Genomic DNA, 19,752 nt, shown 5'->3' with positions numbered 1-19,752 from the left:
AGTGCGCTGGATCGTCCCCTGGATAAATCGCGCATCCACTTTAATGTTGAGCTAGATACATACATCCGGAAAGTGAACTCTGCCTTCGAAACCACAATTGACAAACACGCTCCAGTTAAAGAACCTGGAACCTGGATTTGAGGCCTATCTCTCTTCTTTCCAATATTGGAAAAATCTTCGAATGTATCCCACTAAGTGACCTCAATAGACATTACTTCCCTATCATTCCACTTAATCAATTCGGCTTCGGAAACTTCAGTTCCACCGAGCAGGCAATCCTGTATCTCCAAGACCATATTCTCAATCACCTGGAAAATAGGCATTGCACCGTAGCCTGCGCCTTAGACCTCGAAAAAGCATTAGATTCAGTCTGGAAACAGGGCTTGCTCTACAAACTAATTCAGTCCAATTGCCATTTCCCCTTATTAAGAATCCTCGGAAACTTTATCGCCAACAGAATTTGCCTGCGCTCTATCGACTTCCATCCATCCTATATTCGAGTGGTCTCAGACCCTCACTAGCCTCTCTCTCTCTCTCAATCTCCTAACCAATAGGGTCAACGTTTATTTCAACCGGTGGGCCCTCACCATTAATTCTCTTAAGTCTGAGGTTATTTGCTTCAGAAACCGTAGTGGGACGTGCCACTGGCGCGCAGTGCCAGAAAGCAAAAACTCTGCATTTATGCTCAAGCCGAAACCAAACATGAAATACCTGGGAATCTCCCTCAATAACAAACTTAAATTCAACCCTCACGTCAGATCTGCTATTGTCAATGCCTCTAAGGCCTTAGCTGCCTTAAAAAACCTAAACGCAATGCATTTTTACGCGAGCAGAGGTAATATGTGTCAGGGCTGGCTCTCCCCTCGGACAGTAATTCTTCTCTCAACCATCATGCCTCCCCTCCCTCCTTTGATCAAAGCTCCTCATCGGGCTTTCACAGAAGCTAACCGCGTAGGGCCAATGTTCCGGCAGTCAATCCACGCGCAGGTGTGGATCACTTTTCATTATTTTTTAGGTTAACCTATTACGAAAGTATTCACAGCAGATTAATGGAATACCTCGCATATGTTTTCGAGGAATTTTGTTTAGCCCATGTGTTTGCCTACATTCACGCTGGGGTGCCCCTTTTCAACATCTTCGCAGCAATGGCAAACTTATCGCGATATTGCCCGTAGGTCATCGGTAACTTAACGGTCTTAGTTTTATTCATTCGAGTTCAGCGGGTCTGCCCTAGCTATATACTCTACTCTTGTATCTCTATGCTCTCTTCTTCGCTGTCTGTTGTCTGCCGCTGTCTCTGCTCTCACTCGCCTCTCTCTTTCTGTTATTATATGGTGTTGCTACAAAGTTGATGTTATCTTACCTTTCTGGTTATTTTTGATCGCGAGTTTCCTGCAGACATCGCTGGGCAGTCTTTTTTTGCCTTTCCTCCTATTTCTAGTTATTTTCAACTCCCATGTTTCCTTGGTTTTATTTTTCTCGGCGGTTTCCTGTTGGTTATTGTTGGTTTGTGTATTGGTAGTTTTCCACCGGATTTTGATTGCAGAATATGTGATACAGAGTCAACTTGGTGTGGTGTGTGTTGGCCGAATATAATAAAAACAACGATCGGCGTCTCGCGGTAATAGAGACGAAAATATTGCGTTGCGTGGCGTAATCATATCTGAAATGGATTAGCAACGATCGTGGAAAAATTGCGAGAGACGCGTCTTCGATTTTATGGTCATGTAAATTGGGCTAAGGATAATTCACTTGCCAAAATTGGTCTGCACACTGAACTCGATTGGAAAAGTCCAAAAGAACGGCCGAAGCAACGGTGATTTCATACGCTGCATGGTGATTTGAAAACCTCGTGACTGCCTCCAGATCAGGCCTTTAACAAAATAAAATGGCGTAACCGATCAAGACGGCCGTGTCCGATTTTTAACGAGACAAAGGCTGAAGAATAGACCAGAAATAATTGAATATATTGAAGCCAACATTTGGCGCGTTATTGCTGAAATGTAGCTGATTTAGTGGGTCTTTAGATTACGCCATGTACGCTGGTGCGGGGGCCCAATTAAAATCCGAAGATTAATGGCATAGGGCACAGGGAATAAGAACAACTTTTATGGATATTAAAAATATTCTTTCTTTGTTTTATAATATTTCAATTTAACATGTTCCGGCCCTGAAAAAATACCCTATATTTTCTAGCGGCTTGTCTCCACCCCGTCGTCTTCATATACAGTGAGCTTCTGGGGCGCTTCAGGCGATTTAGAAGCAAATGAGTCTCCGGAAGCTTCACCTGCATCTGATTTTATACCAGAGTGGGTAATTCGAATGTGACGATTAAGACTCCTCTTAAATTTATATGAATTAGGACATTGTAAGCAGCGAAATAGACAATCTGTTTTATGCACCGACTGGTGTGCCTTGCGTCTCCAGTTCCCGATGAATGACTTCGGACAAAATTGGCATCGATATGGGGTTTTTTCGTTAGCGTGACTTTGCTCATGTCGATAGCGTTCTGTTGGTTTTTCAAAGTCCTTAAAACAAAACCGACACTTAAGATACGTTATATCATCTTTAAGATGCGTTGGAATCTTATCTCCGTGATGCGGTACAATATGTCGTCTAAAGCTCTCTTCAGATTCAAATTTCCTTGAACAAAATTCACAAATGATTGGCAGAATGCCTTGTTTCTCGAGAATTCTCTTTTTATGTTTTCGTTGGTGAAATTTAAGGCTTCCTATAGAGGTAAACCCGCGATTACATGTTATACAAAACCGTTTCTCCTCATCGTATTTAGGATTCTCAGAAAGGACTATTCTAAATTGACTCACATCTAAGTCGTTGGCAAGCTTCCACCTGCGAACTTGATACATATGACCACTTTTATGGGATTTGAAACTTTGCTTTGAATCCAGTTGAAGATCGCAACTAATACAGAAGTTTCGTTTGTTGTCGTATTCAGGCTTTAAGGTAAACACAAATGAAGAACTATACCTAAAGTCTCCCTCTTGGATCTTTTCTGCTTCCTTTTGTGAACTGCTTTCTTCACACAAGGGTAGTTTCTCAATTATGGTTGGACCCTTTAATTCAACAGATGTTGGGGTCGTTTTTTTATGGGTTGAAAATTTGATATCAACGCCGACAGAAGCATTGGTTTCCGTTTGAATTTTCTCGCAACTTGTCCCTAGTTCTTGAAACTGCAATTCATTAGACGCCAGGATGGATTTCGAATCAAACGACTCTCCCAAAGTTTCGCACACAAATGGTTTTATGCCAGAATGGGTTTTTCGAATGTGACGGTTAAGATTCACCTTAGATTTATAAATTTTCGGGCATTGTAAACAGCGAAATTGATGATCCTCTCTATGAACAGATTGGTGAGCCTCGCGTTTCCAGCTCATGGTGAACATTTTCGGGCATAGTGAACATCTATACGGCGCTTCTTCCTTAGAATGACCTTCCTCGTGCCGGTAACGTTCTGTTGGTCTTTCAAATTGTTTATGACAAAATCGACATTGAAGGTATGTTGGGTCATCTTTGAAATATGTTGGAATCGCGTCTCCGTGACGTAGCACAATATGCTGCTTCAATGCAGTATTTGATCTATAGCGTTCGGTGCAGAATTCGCAAGACATTCTTGATGCCCCTAATCTAATGCCTTGCTTTTCATAGATCTTTACTTTATGCAAATATTTATGATACTTAAAACTACCCCTAGAGGGGAATTTATGATTACAGGTGAAACAGAAGTACTCCCTGTTGTCAAAAATGGGATTTTCAGAAAACACAATTGTCACTCGCTCTGGTTTTACTTCCACTCTGTTGATGATCCTCCACTTTCGTATTTTCGATCTATGAATCTGCTTATGAGATCTGAAAGTTTGCTTTGATTCGAACTCACAGTTGCAGGTGATACAACAGTTTTTTTTCTCATCGTATTCGGGTGCCAATGAAAAAACTATTGGGATATCACAAGTCGATTTCAGGATCAGGTCCTCCTCCCCTTCATAATGTCCATTGCTGTCTCTGCAAAATGATATTTTCTCATCCAAGGAAGCGAGTTTTAGTTGACTAATAGACGCCTCTGCCGCTTCGTTTGCCACATTGGTACCATTATTGGAACATAATTTCTTTTCATTCCCAACCTCCAAACCCGTAACAATGCCTGCATCATATTCTGGAAGCAAAGTTGTAATTGAATTGTTCATTTTACTTATTAACACCTCAACAAATTTCAAAAGCATTAGTACCTGAATCTTCGTTTCCGCACACCTCGATACCGTGTTCATCCTTTATTCTAGGTTCGGTCGAAACTTCTTCCTGGAAGTCATGATTCAAATGAGTCATCCCCTGCTTTGATAATCGCTTCCTGTGATGACACTTAAGCCGCGAGAAGGTCGTTCTTGAGTTTAATTTAGGATCGCATGTGATGCAAAGGGGTCCTCCTTCGCCATTAATGGCTTCAGCTGTAAATATTACAGTTGGTTTCCTTGCAATGACCGAACAATTTTTGGATTATGGAAATTTTGTATTACTTTGATTGTAACGATTCAATATTTTTCAAATTAGAAACTTAGAAACGCCTTGGAGCGTGTTAGAAAACTTCATTCAAGGTTGTAATATGAACCGATCCCGCTTGTGAACGACTAAAGAAAAAAAAGATACAAGACTTCAATTGTACAGTATAGGAGGGAATGTAGTGAGGTCAGCATTGTGTTCACACGTGATTATTATCCTGATTTGACTCAGGTACTCATCCGCAGCTGAGTCGACTGATATCCGACATCCAGACACAATAAAAATCCTTCTGCCACCCGTGAGATTTGAACGACGTTCTACTGATTGGGTTACATAATATAGAATTAATAAGAATTGTGCTTTCTTCCGTTTATTGTGCAGTCCTTGAGGGTTTAACGTGAGCACCTGTCTTGCGACTTAATCCGACGGTCTTCTTAAGACACGGATTGATCTTGTGACCACAATCAGCCGCCCCGCTAAGACAAGCAACAACGGTACCATTCTATACCAAGTGCATGGCTTAGCCATTCATACTGGTGGATGTAAGACATACCTAAACCTCTACCGAACTAATGAGTACGGCACCCGTGTTGAAACGCAACACCACGCCGAGGACGGAAGGTCTCTTCTCGCTTGAGCATAACTACAAGCCCCATGAAACTCCCACTAGGGGGCCAACCGCAAACAACCGAGCTATACTCACATACAACGGGAGTTCACCCGAAGTATGAGAGTCCAGGGGCTATCCCGGTTCCCATGGTACCAGTATACTCCTGGTAAGGTTTCGTGACCAATTTGCCACTTCAGATGAGTCGCCCTGATTAGACCTTTGGAGCATTCGCCTATTGCATCACGGCCGGCAAAACAAAGTGAGTACAGCGTCTCCCGGTGCCACCACTATGGAGGTTCTCCTCGGCCACTTGGTTTTGGTTTCAAGTCGGGAGAGTTGTCCGGCCAATCTGTCCAAAGAAGAGTGCTGGTAAATTGCTTCGTAAATTGTGAAAGCTGTATGCGGTCGAACCCCATCCCACAGCAGCAAATCAGCTGTTCACTGTCCTTAAATTGATGAACATTATTGAGAATTATGCAAACACTAGGAGGATATTTCCTCTATAGCATTCTTCATTAACGGACACTCCCTTCTCAACAACATGTAGTCGGCCTTTTCCGCGACTATTCACTCCTTCGCCAGTTATGATAACTTTTAGTCAAAAATCAAGCACTGTATTGTAGAAATACACGTAGGAACCTTCGTTCTCACTGTTTTGTTCTGTCGATTAAATATCGGATGTCAACATAAAGAATTTTTGCATTCCGCGGCCTACCACTAGATTTACCGCCAGTGAAGCCAACGTTTTGGAGCTTCTGACAGAAGTTGAGGTAATCACGGATGTTCTTTACGAAAAGTAAAGGTTAGAGACGTTGTCTATATGTCTATCGCCCTCATTTAATTGATCGACCGTATCGTTGTACAGTTCACAGGACTCTTGTTTATCAAGTTCCGCGTTTGCATTTAAACGTTTTACCTACTCCTGGCTTATTTTCGGCCAATCTTCGAATTATTCTTTTCACTTCGGTGAAAAGTGCCGACGGTAAAGTCTTCTCTTCTCACAAATAAAAAATCTAAACCGTTATCGCTATCTCTACTAAATATTTAGTAAAGGAAACGGCTTTTTTAAGGTCTTGTGTGAAACAAAACCCTATTAGAATCGATTCGATGTCTGTTAGTCCGTCTGTCTGTCTGTCACACCCGATATATTCGGAAACGGCTGAACCAATTGTCACGCAATTTGGTGAGAAGTTATGATCTGTAAATCTCTTTTCATATAGCAAGTGGCGCTTCATATACGTGAACGGGGTGTAGTTTTTTTCATAGAATATAGTCGGGTGGGGTATCAAATGAAAGGGCTCAATTAGTAACTTTCGAAACCGATAGTGGGTGAAACATACGAGAGTGAGGGCTAAAAATGTGCGCCCTAAAAAGTGTAATAGGTCTCGTTCTCGGAGCATATCCACCATGAAAACCCCCTTTAAGTTCATCCTAGAAGTTCAAATGTATTGTTCGAGGCAATAGTATAATACAGAAGTTTGGAAAGTTTGAGGAAAATCTAACCATTATTAACAAAGTTATAGAAGGCCAAAATTTTGCATTCCACGTGAATTTATCGCACTCTAAGACGAATATGATGTCATTATCATATAAAGCGACTTCATAGGAACGGTGGAGTTGGAATTTGGAGGCATATCAAAGAATATTTGAAATTTTTAAGTATAACACAAAACCTTTATACCCGAAGCGTCCACCTTCCGGTATTTGAACTTGTTATTTATAGAAGTTACACAACTTTACTAAAATGCTCAAAAATCAGGTTTTGTTAATAACCTCTCTTCGTATCCTCTACACGTTCTTCTTCCAAGAAAATCCATTTTGCCACGGTGTTCTTGTAAATCCTCAGTACTTTGGACATGCGGCCTCCCCTCCCCTGGCGAGAAGGAAGACGGGGCAGCAACCCCTAAACCAAGTGGCTTCGGGGAACATTCTTGTGATGGCACCGAGAAACGCTGTATTCACTTTGGTTTCCTGACCGTGATGCAGTAGGTAAATGGACAAGTGACGCTCTGGTAATTCCATCGAAGTGGCACTCCATGGAAAATAGAATACGCCGCTGGAATAAAAAGCGAAAACCGGAGCCAGAGGAAACGAATGTGAAGTATTCATTATTAGAGTCTTGGATAAAAAAAATTCACTGAGGAAAATTCCATCAAGCAGGCAAACAAGCTGAAGTCCAATGGAACTGCTGCGCATGGTGGAAAAGTAAAAAAAATAATTTCCACAACCAGCGGTCGAAATAACACAGTTCACACTCCATTTGATTTTGGAATTGAATTGAATTCTCCGCTTTGTTCGGCTAAAAGTCGAAGAATCTGGTCGATTGGGAATAATTTGGGGAAAGATATCTTCGTGCTCTTGATCAAAGCCTACCTACTGCTGTGAAGAAGCAGTTCTCGAATCTAAACATGTAGTTCCGTAAACCTGTAGTCGGATCACAATAACACATTCCTCGGACCCAGGGCGAAACAGCGTAATTGAATCGCAGAAGTTAAGAGAACCGCCAGTGACTGAGTTGTTACAAACAATGCGGAAATCCAATGAGAGGTTTGGGATTCCCTTTGCAGATATATGCATTTTTCCTATTATGTTCTAAGTGGGGCATAACGCATCAACCACCGCTGTAGGTTCGCTAAAATTTGCATCAGCTTTTTCCAGATCTTCCCCAGAAGCCTACACTCTTTCTCTACTGGTTCTAAACTACGTTTATATACAGCTCGACCCTGACCCCTTCAGATACAGAGCCATTTGCCCATGGTCCATAACTAAATGAAAGAACAAACAGATGTCGCCCACGTGGCTGAAATGTTTGAGGAAAGATGACATCATCTATTGAACTTAGATTTAAAACTTCTCCGAAATTTTACGTCAATACAGTATGTGATATTTTGTTCCACTATATGTCGCCCTGATAATAGACGTTAGTTTCTCCAATATGCTGCTCCTGCGCAAAGCATTACAGATACAATCCCTGTTGACGCTGCCGAAAACTTTCCTAAAAGCGAAGCATCTGAAACCGAGTTTCGAAATCCAGACACTGTTTCACAATGAATCTAACGAACAGCCCCTTCTTCAATTCACTGGGAGAGGTTTCAGATTCCTAGAATTTGCGGCAGCAAATGCAGGAGCTGTAAGAGACATTTCCATAGGGAAATCATCAAGCTTAATAGCTTTGCTCCGCTTGAGGGCATTAATGGCCACGATGTTTTCAGTTTTGTTTTATTTGTAGGAGTAGTCCGTATCACAATATTACAATTGCTTGTCATGTCATGAAACTTTCACCAGATATTATACGATTGAAGATCGTGATGAAGTCCTCCTCCCACTGGAGCATTGAAAGATTTAGGACCAGATAAAGAAATAGGCAGGTTCAAACTGTCTGATCATTAATAAAATCCCTTTTGGAACCACGTAGGCAACGAACGGAGCTCAAGCACATCACGTTTGCAACCACTCGCACCAGCAATAAGAGAGTTCCGCATTCAAGTCTAAGCAGTCAGACAGATCTTGTGGCGCCCCTAACAACTTGTCTTGCTCCAGAGAAAGGAGCACTTCCATAGCAACCAAATGCTTTTGCTGGTGTGCTGCTATGTGCGACAAGATAGTTTTTCGATTACAGAACGACAGCAGGGTCCCGAAAATAGACCGTATTGGGCATCGTGGGTCAAGACACTTCACCCTTTCGAGAAGATGCCAATGGCAAGACAGTGGTACAAGCCTCTCACCATTGTCATTACGGTCTCCCAGACCTTATTTCCCTATAACATGCCGGAGCAAAATGTTATCGGAGGCCGATTTGGTTTTCGACACTGTCAATGTCGTCTTGCTCATAGAAAGATTTCTTCTCCCCTTTATCATAACTCTCCACTGATACATAGCACTGTACAATTAAATTGTTCTTCATTTTGCACCAGAATCTAAAACCCTGACACTGCTTCTCAAGGCATGAGGACGCATCTTCCAGATGCAAAAAAAAATCATGATGACCCCAGATTCAAACTTACTTGGGGGAAGGAGTGCTCCTCAATGTTTAGGCTATGCCACTGAAATTTTCGCAGGCGCTGGAGTAAATGGGAACTCTGGGAGATTTCGGTACCGTCCTCGAAGAGCGTTCGCACAATCCATATGTCAATTATACACCCTTGACAGAAATTAAATGTCATAGCCAAAAGATCAGTCCGCCCCCAAGCATGATAGCCGTGTCCGAAACTTAAATAAAATTCGAGAATTGTAGATTGCTACCCCCTGTTACTCGTCTATTTCGACAAGCGAGGGCTATGTTGACCACGCTCGAACACGCTTAACGATAAGCACGAAATACTTTAAGTCAGTTCAGTTCAGTTCCCAGACTGAGAACCTTGGTTTTGTTGGTGTTTATCTCCAGTCCAATTCTACTTACCCCCTTTTCTTCTTTCCAAATCCGAAACCATTTGGCCAAGATTAAAATGCTAGGGAGAGAGCAAACCCATGTCATCAGCCTGGTCAAGGTGTTTAAAGAGAGATGTGATGGTCCATTGAAATAATATTGGTGACAAGATGCAACCCTGGCTCCGCTTTGGACCTGAAATTCCTCTGACATTTTTCCTTCCAGCTCATTTACTCATTTCTTCGTTCGTTGAAAACCTTTTCTCACCCATGTGCACCTTCAAGGACGTGAAGGAAGTGAGGTAATCTGATGGCGCCAAGCTTGTTGGTTTAAAACGTCCCACCGAAACGAACCCAAGAGTTGCTTCGTGGCGTTGGGCATGAGAGGCCTGGAATTACCTTGCAGAAGGCTGACTTCTTTGCCAGTATACCCCTCCTATTATTGTGAATCGCACTTCTTGATCTTGGTCTCCTAGCATCTTTAAAATTTTGTCTTTACGGTCCCGAAACCCAGATGCCATGATTTCTTGGCCAGAAAGAGCAGGGGAGGCTGGCATATACCAATCACAGGTATCAACCATGCTCCAAATAGAAGTCATTGTCACACTCAATGGACCGTACTTACGAATGTATTGGAGAAGCTTATCCGTATACATCATAGGCACTAAACCATATGTAGATACTGCAAGATGTTGAGGGCCTATGATGTGTACAAATAAGCTTCCTCAATACAATCGCAAGTCCGGTCCATTGAGTGTGGGTACGGCCTATTAGATATACTGTGGTCATTGCATTAAGAACAAAAGACTGTTTGAGGAGTTAAGGATGTATTTTTTCATCATTTGTTATTTATTCTGATAAATTTTAAACTAAATTACGGTAGGAAAACCCGTAATTATAACTTATCCCAGATCCCCAATTGGGAAATATTCAAGCCACTGTAAGAGATGAAATCGACGACGATCTATGGATGAACTCGTGAGCTTTGCGATTCGAATTGCTGCTGAAGGATTTCGGACATAGTGAACATCGAAACGGTGCTTTCTCGTTAGCGTGACTTTTTTCGTGCATGTAACGCTTTGTCGGTTTATCAAATTCCGTGTGACAAAATCGACACTTGAGGTACGTTGGATCGTCTTTGAGGGATGTTGGAATTTTATCTCCATGCTGGATCACAATATGTTCTCTTAGACCAAAGTTTGATTGGTATCGTTCGGAACAAAACTCGCAAGCTATAATGATGCCTTGCTTTTCACTTACTCTATGTTGATATTTGTGGAATTCAAAACTGTTCCTAGACGAGAATTCACGATTACATGTGATACACAATTTTTTTGTATCGTCGAATTCTGGTATTTCAGAAAGCAACATTTTCATTTGTTTCCTAGGCAGTGCTAAACCTTTAGCGAGTTTCCACTTTCGAATTTTTACTCCATGCCACTTTTTATGAGATTCAAGAGCTTGATTTGAATCCAGTTGAAGATCGCAACTAATACAAAAGTTTCTTTCTTCGTCGTACTCCGGTTTTAATGCAAATGCGACGGGAGATCTAGACACCCATTTCGCATCTTCTCTCTTTTCTGTTTCGGTTTGCAGACGACCACTTTTCTCAAGGCTGGTTGCATCGTCTAACTGAAGAGACTTGGCAGTTGTCGCTTGTGGGTATCTCGAAAATTGCACGTGGACACCAGCAGATTCATTGGTTTCAGGCTGCATTTTCTCGCATCTTATCTTTAGCTCGTGGGGCTGCATTTCAACTAATTTCTCCGTGAGTTTCTGGGACGTCCCGTTTAACTTCAGATCTAATGACCTCCCCGAAGTTTCGCTTAGAAATGATTTAATGCCAGAATGGATATTTCGTACGTGACGATTAAGACTTTGTTTCAATTTATAAGAATTTGGACATTGTAAACAGCGAAATAGACGAACTTCTTTACGAACAGATCCGGGACTGCCTCCAGAGGTTAATCCACTATTGCTCACTATACAGTCTTTATCGTCCCCGGATTTAACATTGTCAGAAATTCCAATTTCTACTTGTTCTTTCGGCACACTTCCCTCTTTTTTATGAATCAATTCATGGGTTTTCCTCTGGCTCGGACTTTTGAAAGATTGCCAGCACAGTGGACATTGGTAGGGTTTCTTTTCTTCTGCGTGACTTTTCTCGTGAAGGAATCGTTCCGTTGGCTTTTCGAATTGTTTAAAACAGAATTGACACTGAAGGTACGTTGGATCATTTTTAAGGGAAGTTGGAATCTCATCTCCGTGATGCTGTACAAGGTGTCGTCTTAAACCATTTTCAGATCTAAATTGAGTGGGACACAATTCGCAAGAAATTGAAGCTTTTGGAAGAATGTTTATCCTATGTCGTTGCTTGTGATTCTTAAAACTGATTCGGGAGTTAAATCCACGATTGCATGTTATACAAAGGAGTTTCTTGTCGTCAAACTTAGGATTCTCAGAAAGCACAACTTTTTGTCGTTCCTCTGGTTTCCATTCGATTTCTTTGTGGATTAATTCGTGTACTTTGCGCCTGAAAAGATCCCCAAAAGATTTCGGGCATACTGGACACCGATAAGGCGACTTTTCGTTAGCGTGGGTCTTCTCATGCTTGTAACGTTCTGTTGGTTTTTCAAATTGTTTGAAACAATATCTACATTGAAGATACGTTGGATCGTCTTTAAGAAACGAGGGAATCGCATCTCCGTGATTCGATACAATATGCCGTCTTAAACCATCTTCTGATTCGAATTGTTTAGAGCAAAATTCACAGGAATTTGTGGTTTTCGGCAGAATGGATTGTCTCTCAAGAATTTTCATACTGTGTATTCGTTTATGACTTCTAAGGGTACCTCTAGAAGTAAATTTACGATTACATGTTATACAAATGCATTTCTTGTTATCAAATTTGGGATTTTCAGAGAATACAATTCTTACTTGTTCCTTCCTTTTCTTTCCGTTTTCTTCATGGACGGATTCGTGAATTCTGCGTTTGAAGCAATCCGTGAAAGATTTCGGGCAATGTGCGCACTGATAGGGTTTTTTTCCTTTAACGTGACTTTTCTCATGTTCGTAACGATCTGTTGGTTTTTCAAATGCTTTCAAGCAAAACCTACATTGAAGATACGTTGGATCGTTTTTGAAGCTCGTTGGAATTTTGTCTCCGTGATACGGCACAATGTGCTCCCTTAAACCAGTCTCGGTTCTGAATTGTTTCGAGCAAAATTCGCAGACAATCGTGGTTTCCAGCACGCTGCCTTGACTTTTATAAATCCTCCTCTTGTGAGATTGTTTATGGTTCGTAAAACTGTTTTTTGAGACAAATCCACGATTACATGTTATACAAAAGCGTTTCTCATCATCGAATTGAGGATTTTCAGAGAACACGATTTTTAGCCGTTCCTCTGGTTTCCATCCATTTTCTGTATGAATCAGTTGGTGTACTTTGCGCTTAAAGAGATCCACAAAGGATTCCGGGCATAGTGGGCAACGATAGGGCGATTTTTCGTTAGCGTGACTCTTCTCGTGTTCGTAACGTTTTGTTGGTTTTTCAAATTCTTTAAAACAAAATCTGCACTGAAGGTACGTTGGATCATCCTTGAAAGACACTGGGATCTTATCTCCATGATGCGGTGCAATGTGCTGTCTCAAACCATCTTCTGATTTGAACCGTCTGGGGCAAAATTCGCAAGAAAATCTGGCTTTCGACAAAATGCCTAGCCTTTCACGAATCTTCTTTCTATGCATTCTTTTATGTCTTCCAAAGCCATCACTTGACGCATATCGACGATTACAAGTTATACAAAAGCGTTTCTTATTATCGAACTTGGGATTTTCAGAAAACACTATCCTCACTTGCTCCTTCGACTTTGGTCCATTTTTACTATGACCTAATTCGTGTACTTCACGATTAAAGCGCTTCGCGAAGGTCTTCGGGCAACGTGGGCAGTGATAAGGTTTTTGTTCTGTAGCGTGACTTTTTTCGTGTTCGTAACGTGCCGTTGGTTTTTCAAATTGTTTATGACAAAATCGGCATTTGAGATATGTGGGGTCATCTTTGAGGAACTTCGGAATCGCATCTCCGTGACGTGTCACAATATGCTGCCTTAAGGCAGCGTCTGATATGTATCGTTCGTTGCATAATTCACAACGACCAGCACAGTTATCGCCGTTCACAGTGCCAGTACTTGTCCCATCATAAACTGAAGGAAGAGTTGCAATTGAAAAGTTCATCTTAATCATCAATGTTTCACCAAATTCAAAAGTATCAGTACCTGAATCTTGGATTCCGTAATCTCCGATATCAAATTCAGCTTTTACTGAAAGTTCAGTTAGAACATCTTCCTGGGTACCAAGTTTCAAATGGGTTGTCTCCTCTTTATGAAATTTCTTCTTATGATAATTCTTATGCCGCAGGAAGGCATGTTTTGAATCGAATTGACGATCGCAAGTGACGCAAATGAGTCTTTTTTCATCATATATGGGCTCGGCAGTAAGTATCAAAGTTAATTTCTTTGCAGTGGCCGAACACTTTGGGATAATATTCGTCGAGATGTTGTGAACAGCGAAATTGGGTGCAACGCTAGCTTTTGTATCAACTGCAGCAGAGATAGTAAAAATCAATTCATTTACTACGCGATTCTTCCGACTAAGCGATATATTTATATTTATTACTTCAAAATCAATAAATGTGAGGCCGTTTTCTTAGCCAGATGCAGTAATCAGCACAGTATGAAGTTAAGACTTTTAAACAAATTATACTTGTGGATAGTACATTTTCAAGACAATAGTAACAATCAAAAATTTGAAAATAGCCCGTGTATAAATAGCGGCACACTACAGTCTGAATTAGAGCACTTTAAGAGATCGGCTGAGTGGTCATTATACTTGGTGCTCGCTATAGACGGAACCTATAACAGAAACTATTTAGTTAACACACAAAAAGGCGGTCTGATATAATTATGCTTAGATTAAGGTTGCATAATTCCTCAAGTCCTCAAAAAACCTCCGCGTGGTGGCCGCTGAAAACCTTTTTCGGACGGGCCAAGAGTAGGCTTATCTAACTGACGAGACTCTGTTTGCCTGCTTGATCATGTGTTAGAGACACGCAACAGCCCGAAGATCGTCCTCCCTTCAGCGGAGCACATTCTCCAAAGGACCCCAAGCCAAGGTAGAACAGTATACGCCGATTACTGCATGATCAATGGTGAGCTTGTTCTTTAGTATGCGAACTCTGAATACCTTGGGCATCTTCGGTTTCAAATAAGACCCTCATCATGGTGGCCTCGCTAGCCAGAGTGGATATTCCAAAAACACAAAAAATAGACGATAGAAGTGGTGGTGTGGCCAAACGCATCATCTGAGGACGAGCTGCTTGCATTCAGCCAGGAGAAAGTAACCGTCGAGGGCAGTACATTCGGTGCCAGTCTTAGCACCGCTGTGCTAAAACCAATGGCATTGACCTCCCAGAATGAACCGGCAGACTTTCAGCTTGGAGTCCACTGCCGTCGAGCTGGGTGTGACGATTATCAACTATAGTACTCCTTACCTGAACCCTTCGGGGGCCCCCCCAAAGACAAGAGCTCACAAGAATGTCGATCGACTAAGCGAAGGTCCAAAGAAGTCCTGCTCAAGAGCCAGTACAGTACCAGAAGGCCATACATATTCTGAGCAAAATTGCGTAGAATATGGAGGCCGGTACTGTCGACTAGCGCGATGAAAAGGATCTCGTTAAATACCAGATGATTGTTGAAAAAGTCAAGATATCAACATCGCACTAATACAGGAGCTGTGGATCGGGGGCGACCATCAGAAGGCTCCAAAGTAAATTTTATAATTTATTCCACAGCACAAGAGACATAGATCGGGAAGACCTAGAGCATATATTCAAGCGAGGAAGAGTCTGCACTCTGAGTTCCAGCGACCAAACTGCGCCGGGAAGGAAGAAAGTCTATATTTCCTCGGCTTACATGCGTCACGACCGATCAGCTTCGCCAGAAGAACTGCAATATTTGTGGTCCACCATAGAAGCAAGGAAGGCCTCCCTGTTGATAAGCTGCAACGCCAATGCAAGGCGTATGCTTTGAGGCAGTCCAGACTGCCAAGAAGCGGTCGTGTTTGGACTGGTCAGAACATAAACCAACCAACCAATTTGCGAACCTCAATAAGATTCTGAATAGGAACCTATCTTTTCTTAGAAAGCCGGAAGACTCCCGCACCGAATCTTCTGGTGAAACCCTGTAGCTCCTCGTTTATACGCATTTACCCGCCAGTGAGGAGAACTGTGAGTCAGAGCCTCGCTTGGAGGAATGCAGCCGTCCCAGCCGTGCGAGACTATTAAATCGGTAAATACCGAGGACAAAATCGGCTGGGCTATAAACAGCAAATGGTTTTAGCATATGAAAATGAAAATACATCAGCACGTATGCCAGCTAAAAGGTAAAACCAGATTTGACATAGGAAAGATTGCAGACTTCCCCTATTGTGCGTAACAAAAAGGCATTAAGGGTCAGATGAATTGCTGGAGAAAATATCAGCAGTAAAAAGAAATTTAATCCATTCAAAAGAGAAAACTATTGATGGCATGGTTTATGACTGGGTTTGCAAGGTCCAAAGTCAAAAGACTCCACTGTCGGGACCAACTGTTCAAGAGAAAGCTGAGGAAATAGCTTTAAGCCTTGGAGTTGAAGATTTCGCTGCATCTAAGGGCTGGTAAGTGGGCATGGAGGTAAGTGGGCATGGAGGTTTTCAGTCTTACCTGCACAGGGTTGGGAAGGCGCGATCTCCCGATTGTGTGTTCTGCAATAGAGTGGCGGATGACGCTGAACACACGTTTTTCTCTTGCGAGAGGTGGGACGGCCTCCACCAGCAGCTTTATGCAGACACAGGGGAGCTCTCTCCAGACAACATTGTCAGAGAGATGCTGAAGAGCGCTGGCAGCTGGAATCGTATTGCGCATTATGTTCGGGCTCTTCTTACTACGAAGAAGATTGAACTCGACCGGCAGAGGGATCGGACGGTAAGGGGTTCCCTGAACTAACAACTCCCTTCCTCCCCTCCCCTCCCGTTGGTGAAAGGAATTCCCTGACTTGAAGATGACAGGGAGGTGTTTAGTTGGTAGTCTGTCAGCGTGCTGTTGCGGGAGTCCAACACTCTGTGCGTAAACGCATTCACCTACCCTACTCCCAAAAAAAAAAAACGGTTGGCTCCAAAGATTTCGCAGTAGACACAACATAGCATTTTGATGTGCGGCTGGTGAAGCCTCTGCGGTTAATCTAGAAGACGTTGAACAACTTTAAAAAAAACTTCCAGCACTTCTATAGGTTATAGACCTCAGCACATTTATAATGTCGATAAAATAGGTATTTTCTTTAGAACATTATCCAACAAAACGCTTGCTCTCAAATCGGTGTCACGATGGAAAATTGTCCAATTGTCAACGACTCAGCGCATCGTCGGGACTTGCAATTACAAAATATACAAATTATTTTTCTTCCAAGCAACACGACATTAGCTTGTCAGTCGTTCAACAAGGGCGTTCTTAAAAATTTCAAAGTTCACTATCGAAGCATGCATGTTAACCACATCATGGCAAGCATTGACACTTCTTCGGCGAAGAAACCAATTAACGTCTTGGAGGCTGTGCAATTCATAAAAGCAGCCTGGATTAAAGTGCAGCCAGTAACAATTATAAACTGCTTTAGAAAACCTGTATTTGACAAAAATTATTCTGAATCAGAAGAATGCAACCCTGAGGATGACTTGCCCTTAGCAACGTTATCTTCTATTTTTCAGTTGGCAGAAACCCTTGGGGAGGGCTATTCCAACGCAACAGAGTTCCTCGAAATCGATAAAGAATTAGCCTCTGAGTCCCCATCAATACTCTCAGAGCATGAGATCAACTTAGATAGAGAAGATTCCGACACTGAACAGTCTGAGGAAGCACCATAGGTGCTGTCAAAGTTGATTTGAAAACAATTTCAATATTGATAAATTAAGACCAATCTTGGCAAGTGAATTCTCGTTAGTGCGAGTTACGTGAGCCTACCAAAATCATAATGAATTAACCTTTGTGATATTGTGGTCAGTATCCGCACTAGATAGTAGGGACTTGCGAATGTATTGAGGAAGCTTATTCGTACATTGTAGGCCAACCACAGGCACAGTAGATATACTATAGGCAGTACCCTTACAAAAATGACCCCACTTGCGAATGTGCTTGCAGAAGCTTATCTGTACACATCAGAGACGCTAAACAAGGAAAAGGCATAATCTTCGTCAAATCGTATTGGTAAGAGAGAGACCGGTGAACTTTTGCTATTCTGGTACTACGGCGTGCTCACCCATATAGCAAAAAGTTGTTTCACGTATTCACTTATACATAAGCAAAAACTTGCCAATCTCACCAATACATTGGCAAGTCCGGGCGGTATGTCAAACACGGCTGATCGGATTTTCGTTACATCTCGCTCATGCTCAAGGGCAAAACAATTTGAAATCGTGTGTACTCGTACTGATTTCCCCCCTTGAGGGGCAAGGGGGAGTGTGGTAGCTGTCTAGTATCTAACTGTGGCCACAGATAGGTACTGCTAGGGCCTATTATGTGTAGGGAATAGCTTTCCCAATCCATTTGCAAGTCCGTTGCATATAGTGTGGATACTGCCCTTTATGCCGCATTCGTATGTTTGCCAAAACCCAATAGATCCTCGCAAACCTATACGCATGAATAGAGCGTTTGGCTCGAAAGCGCTTGCCAGCTATCCAGTCGAGTGTCGGTTCTGGACCAAACCAAAAGGAATAGCAGGCAACTCTGAATATGTGGATGGCGATTATTGATCCGCCAAACGTTTATGAAGGTTTGGAGTTTGCGGCAAGTGGAGCAGCATTAAATGTACTGTGTGCACCTGGAAGGGAGCAAATAGAAAAACACCAATCAACCGTCACCAAATAAGGCTTCCCTGGCCCGGGATGGTTGCATTTGAAAAATTAAACGTGATATGCACAAAAATGTTTTCCCTGTGTTAGATCTCCAATGTTTGCGGGATTGCGATGAAGTGGCTTTAAAGCCGATCACACCAAGCGAATGAAACGAAGATAAAAAGAGATTGGAACGCAACACCGTCTCCGTACCTATCCGTAGGTCTTATTTCACAAATACTGATAGTTCAGGAACAACTTTTTCCCTTCTCCGGTGCCGGATATTTACTCCGTGGACACATTTACTACAAATTAGAAAGTTTCCTGTTCATTCCCAACTACAAGGATACAAGGCTTTTGAATCCCAGTCATACATAATATTCCCATCAATCTATTTTTCATTTCACGCCCCAAAATACTAGCGACAAAGTTATTACCTGAAGTCTGGAATTCCTCGTCCTTGGAAACTGATTCAGTTTTGATGACAATTTTACCCCAACCATCATTCCGTATGCCATAGTCCGAATGGGTAGCTTTCAAATGATTAGTGAATGATTCCATTGCATCGAAACGGCTACTGCAAACATTGCACGACATTGTATATTGCCCAGCAGTGGATATCAGTACGCGGCCACATTTAACCTTCTGCTCAATCCTCGCAAAACCTGAGAAACTACTATCAACATGATGGCTTTCTAGAGGTTCCTCGAAGATTTCTTCCTCTGATTTAACCCCCAAATGCAATCCTGGATTTAGCGAAGATATTAAATCCATGCCGGAATGAAGAACTTTCAAACGAAAACAACAAACACCCCTAAGAAAACAATTCACTTCTTATTCTTTCCTTCTACGATAGTGTCGTGGGTTAAATAACAAACCATGGAGACTCGAATGAGGTTGGCTATAGTTTTCGGTTAGGTACTTCATGTAAGTTACTTCCTTCGACTTCCTCGCTGACGTTTTGTACAGCAGCAATTAGCAGATAGTGCTCTAACACACTTCAAGGCCCTGATCTAATATGGATTGTTGCGCCAACGATTATTATTACTAATCAGCAGGCAAATGGCAGAGCGCCCAAAGTGTCGTTCAATACTTGAGGATTTGCTGAAATGTTGAGAAATATTTAACCCAATGATGACGATCATCAAGAAGAAGAAAACTGGTCCTCGAAATGTCGGTATATAAGAAATATAGATTCTTGCTTGGGATTTCAGGAACACACACAACACAACAGTATAATCAAGTCAAAAATCGGGCTCCTTCAAACCCTTCTCTTTGGAATTGACTATTTCAACCAAGCGGCAATAATCTGGCTGGAGGCTCAGCAATCCTTCCTCCTGGAGACTATG

The 19,752-nt window shown here is 42.1% G+C and overlaps 1 protein-coding gene across 1 annotated transcript; it reads right to left on the bottom strand.

Annotated features, from left to right (window-relative positions):
• Positions 1–1,789: 1,789 nt before the first annotated feature.
• On the bottom strand, positions 1,790–19,226 carry LOC119647807 (zinc finger protein 595-like). Its single transcript, XM_038049022.1, has 3 exons — positions 18,841–19,226; positions 4,245–4,460; positions 1,790–4,171 (listed from the first exon to the last, which is right to left on the bottom strand). The coding sequence occupies exons 1-3, from the start codon at positions 19,175–19,177 to the stop codon at positions 2,193–2,195; spliced, it is 2,532 nt and encodes an 843-aa protein (XP_037904950.1). The 5' UTR covers positions 19,178–19,226; the 3' UTR covers positions 1,790–2,192.
• Positions 19,227–19,752: the final 526 nt, after the last annotated feature.

This window comes from Hermetia illucens, chromosome 2 (assembly GCF_905115235.1).
Source record: "Hermetia illucens chromosome 2, iHerIll2.2.curated.20191125, whole genome shotgun sequence".
Classification (NCBI taxonomy): domain Eukaryota; kingdom Metazoa; phylum Arthropoda; class Insecta; order Diptera; family Stratiomyidae; genus Hermetia; species Hermetia illucens.
Note: the sequence above shows the minus strand (reverse complement) of the source record. Positions and strands in the feature narration are given on the sequence as shown.

Excerpts from the sequence above, each read along its gene's own strand:
- LOC119647807 (XM_038049022.1), bottom strand. The coding sequence starts at position 19,177 with ATGGATTTAATATCTTCGCTAAATCCAGGATTGCATTTGGGGGTTAAA. Across the intron at positions 4,461-18,840 it reads CGAGGAATTCCAGACTTCAG|CTGAAGCCATTAATGGCGAA; the intron begins GTAATAACTTTG and ends TAATATTTACAG. Across the intron at positions 4,172-4,244 it reads GTGCGGAAACGAAGATTCAG|AATATGATGCAGGCATTGTT; the intron begins GTACTAATGCTT and ends CTTTGCTTCCAG.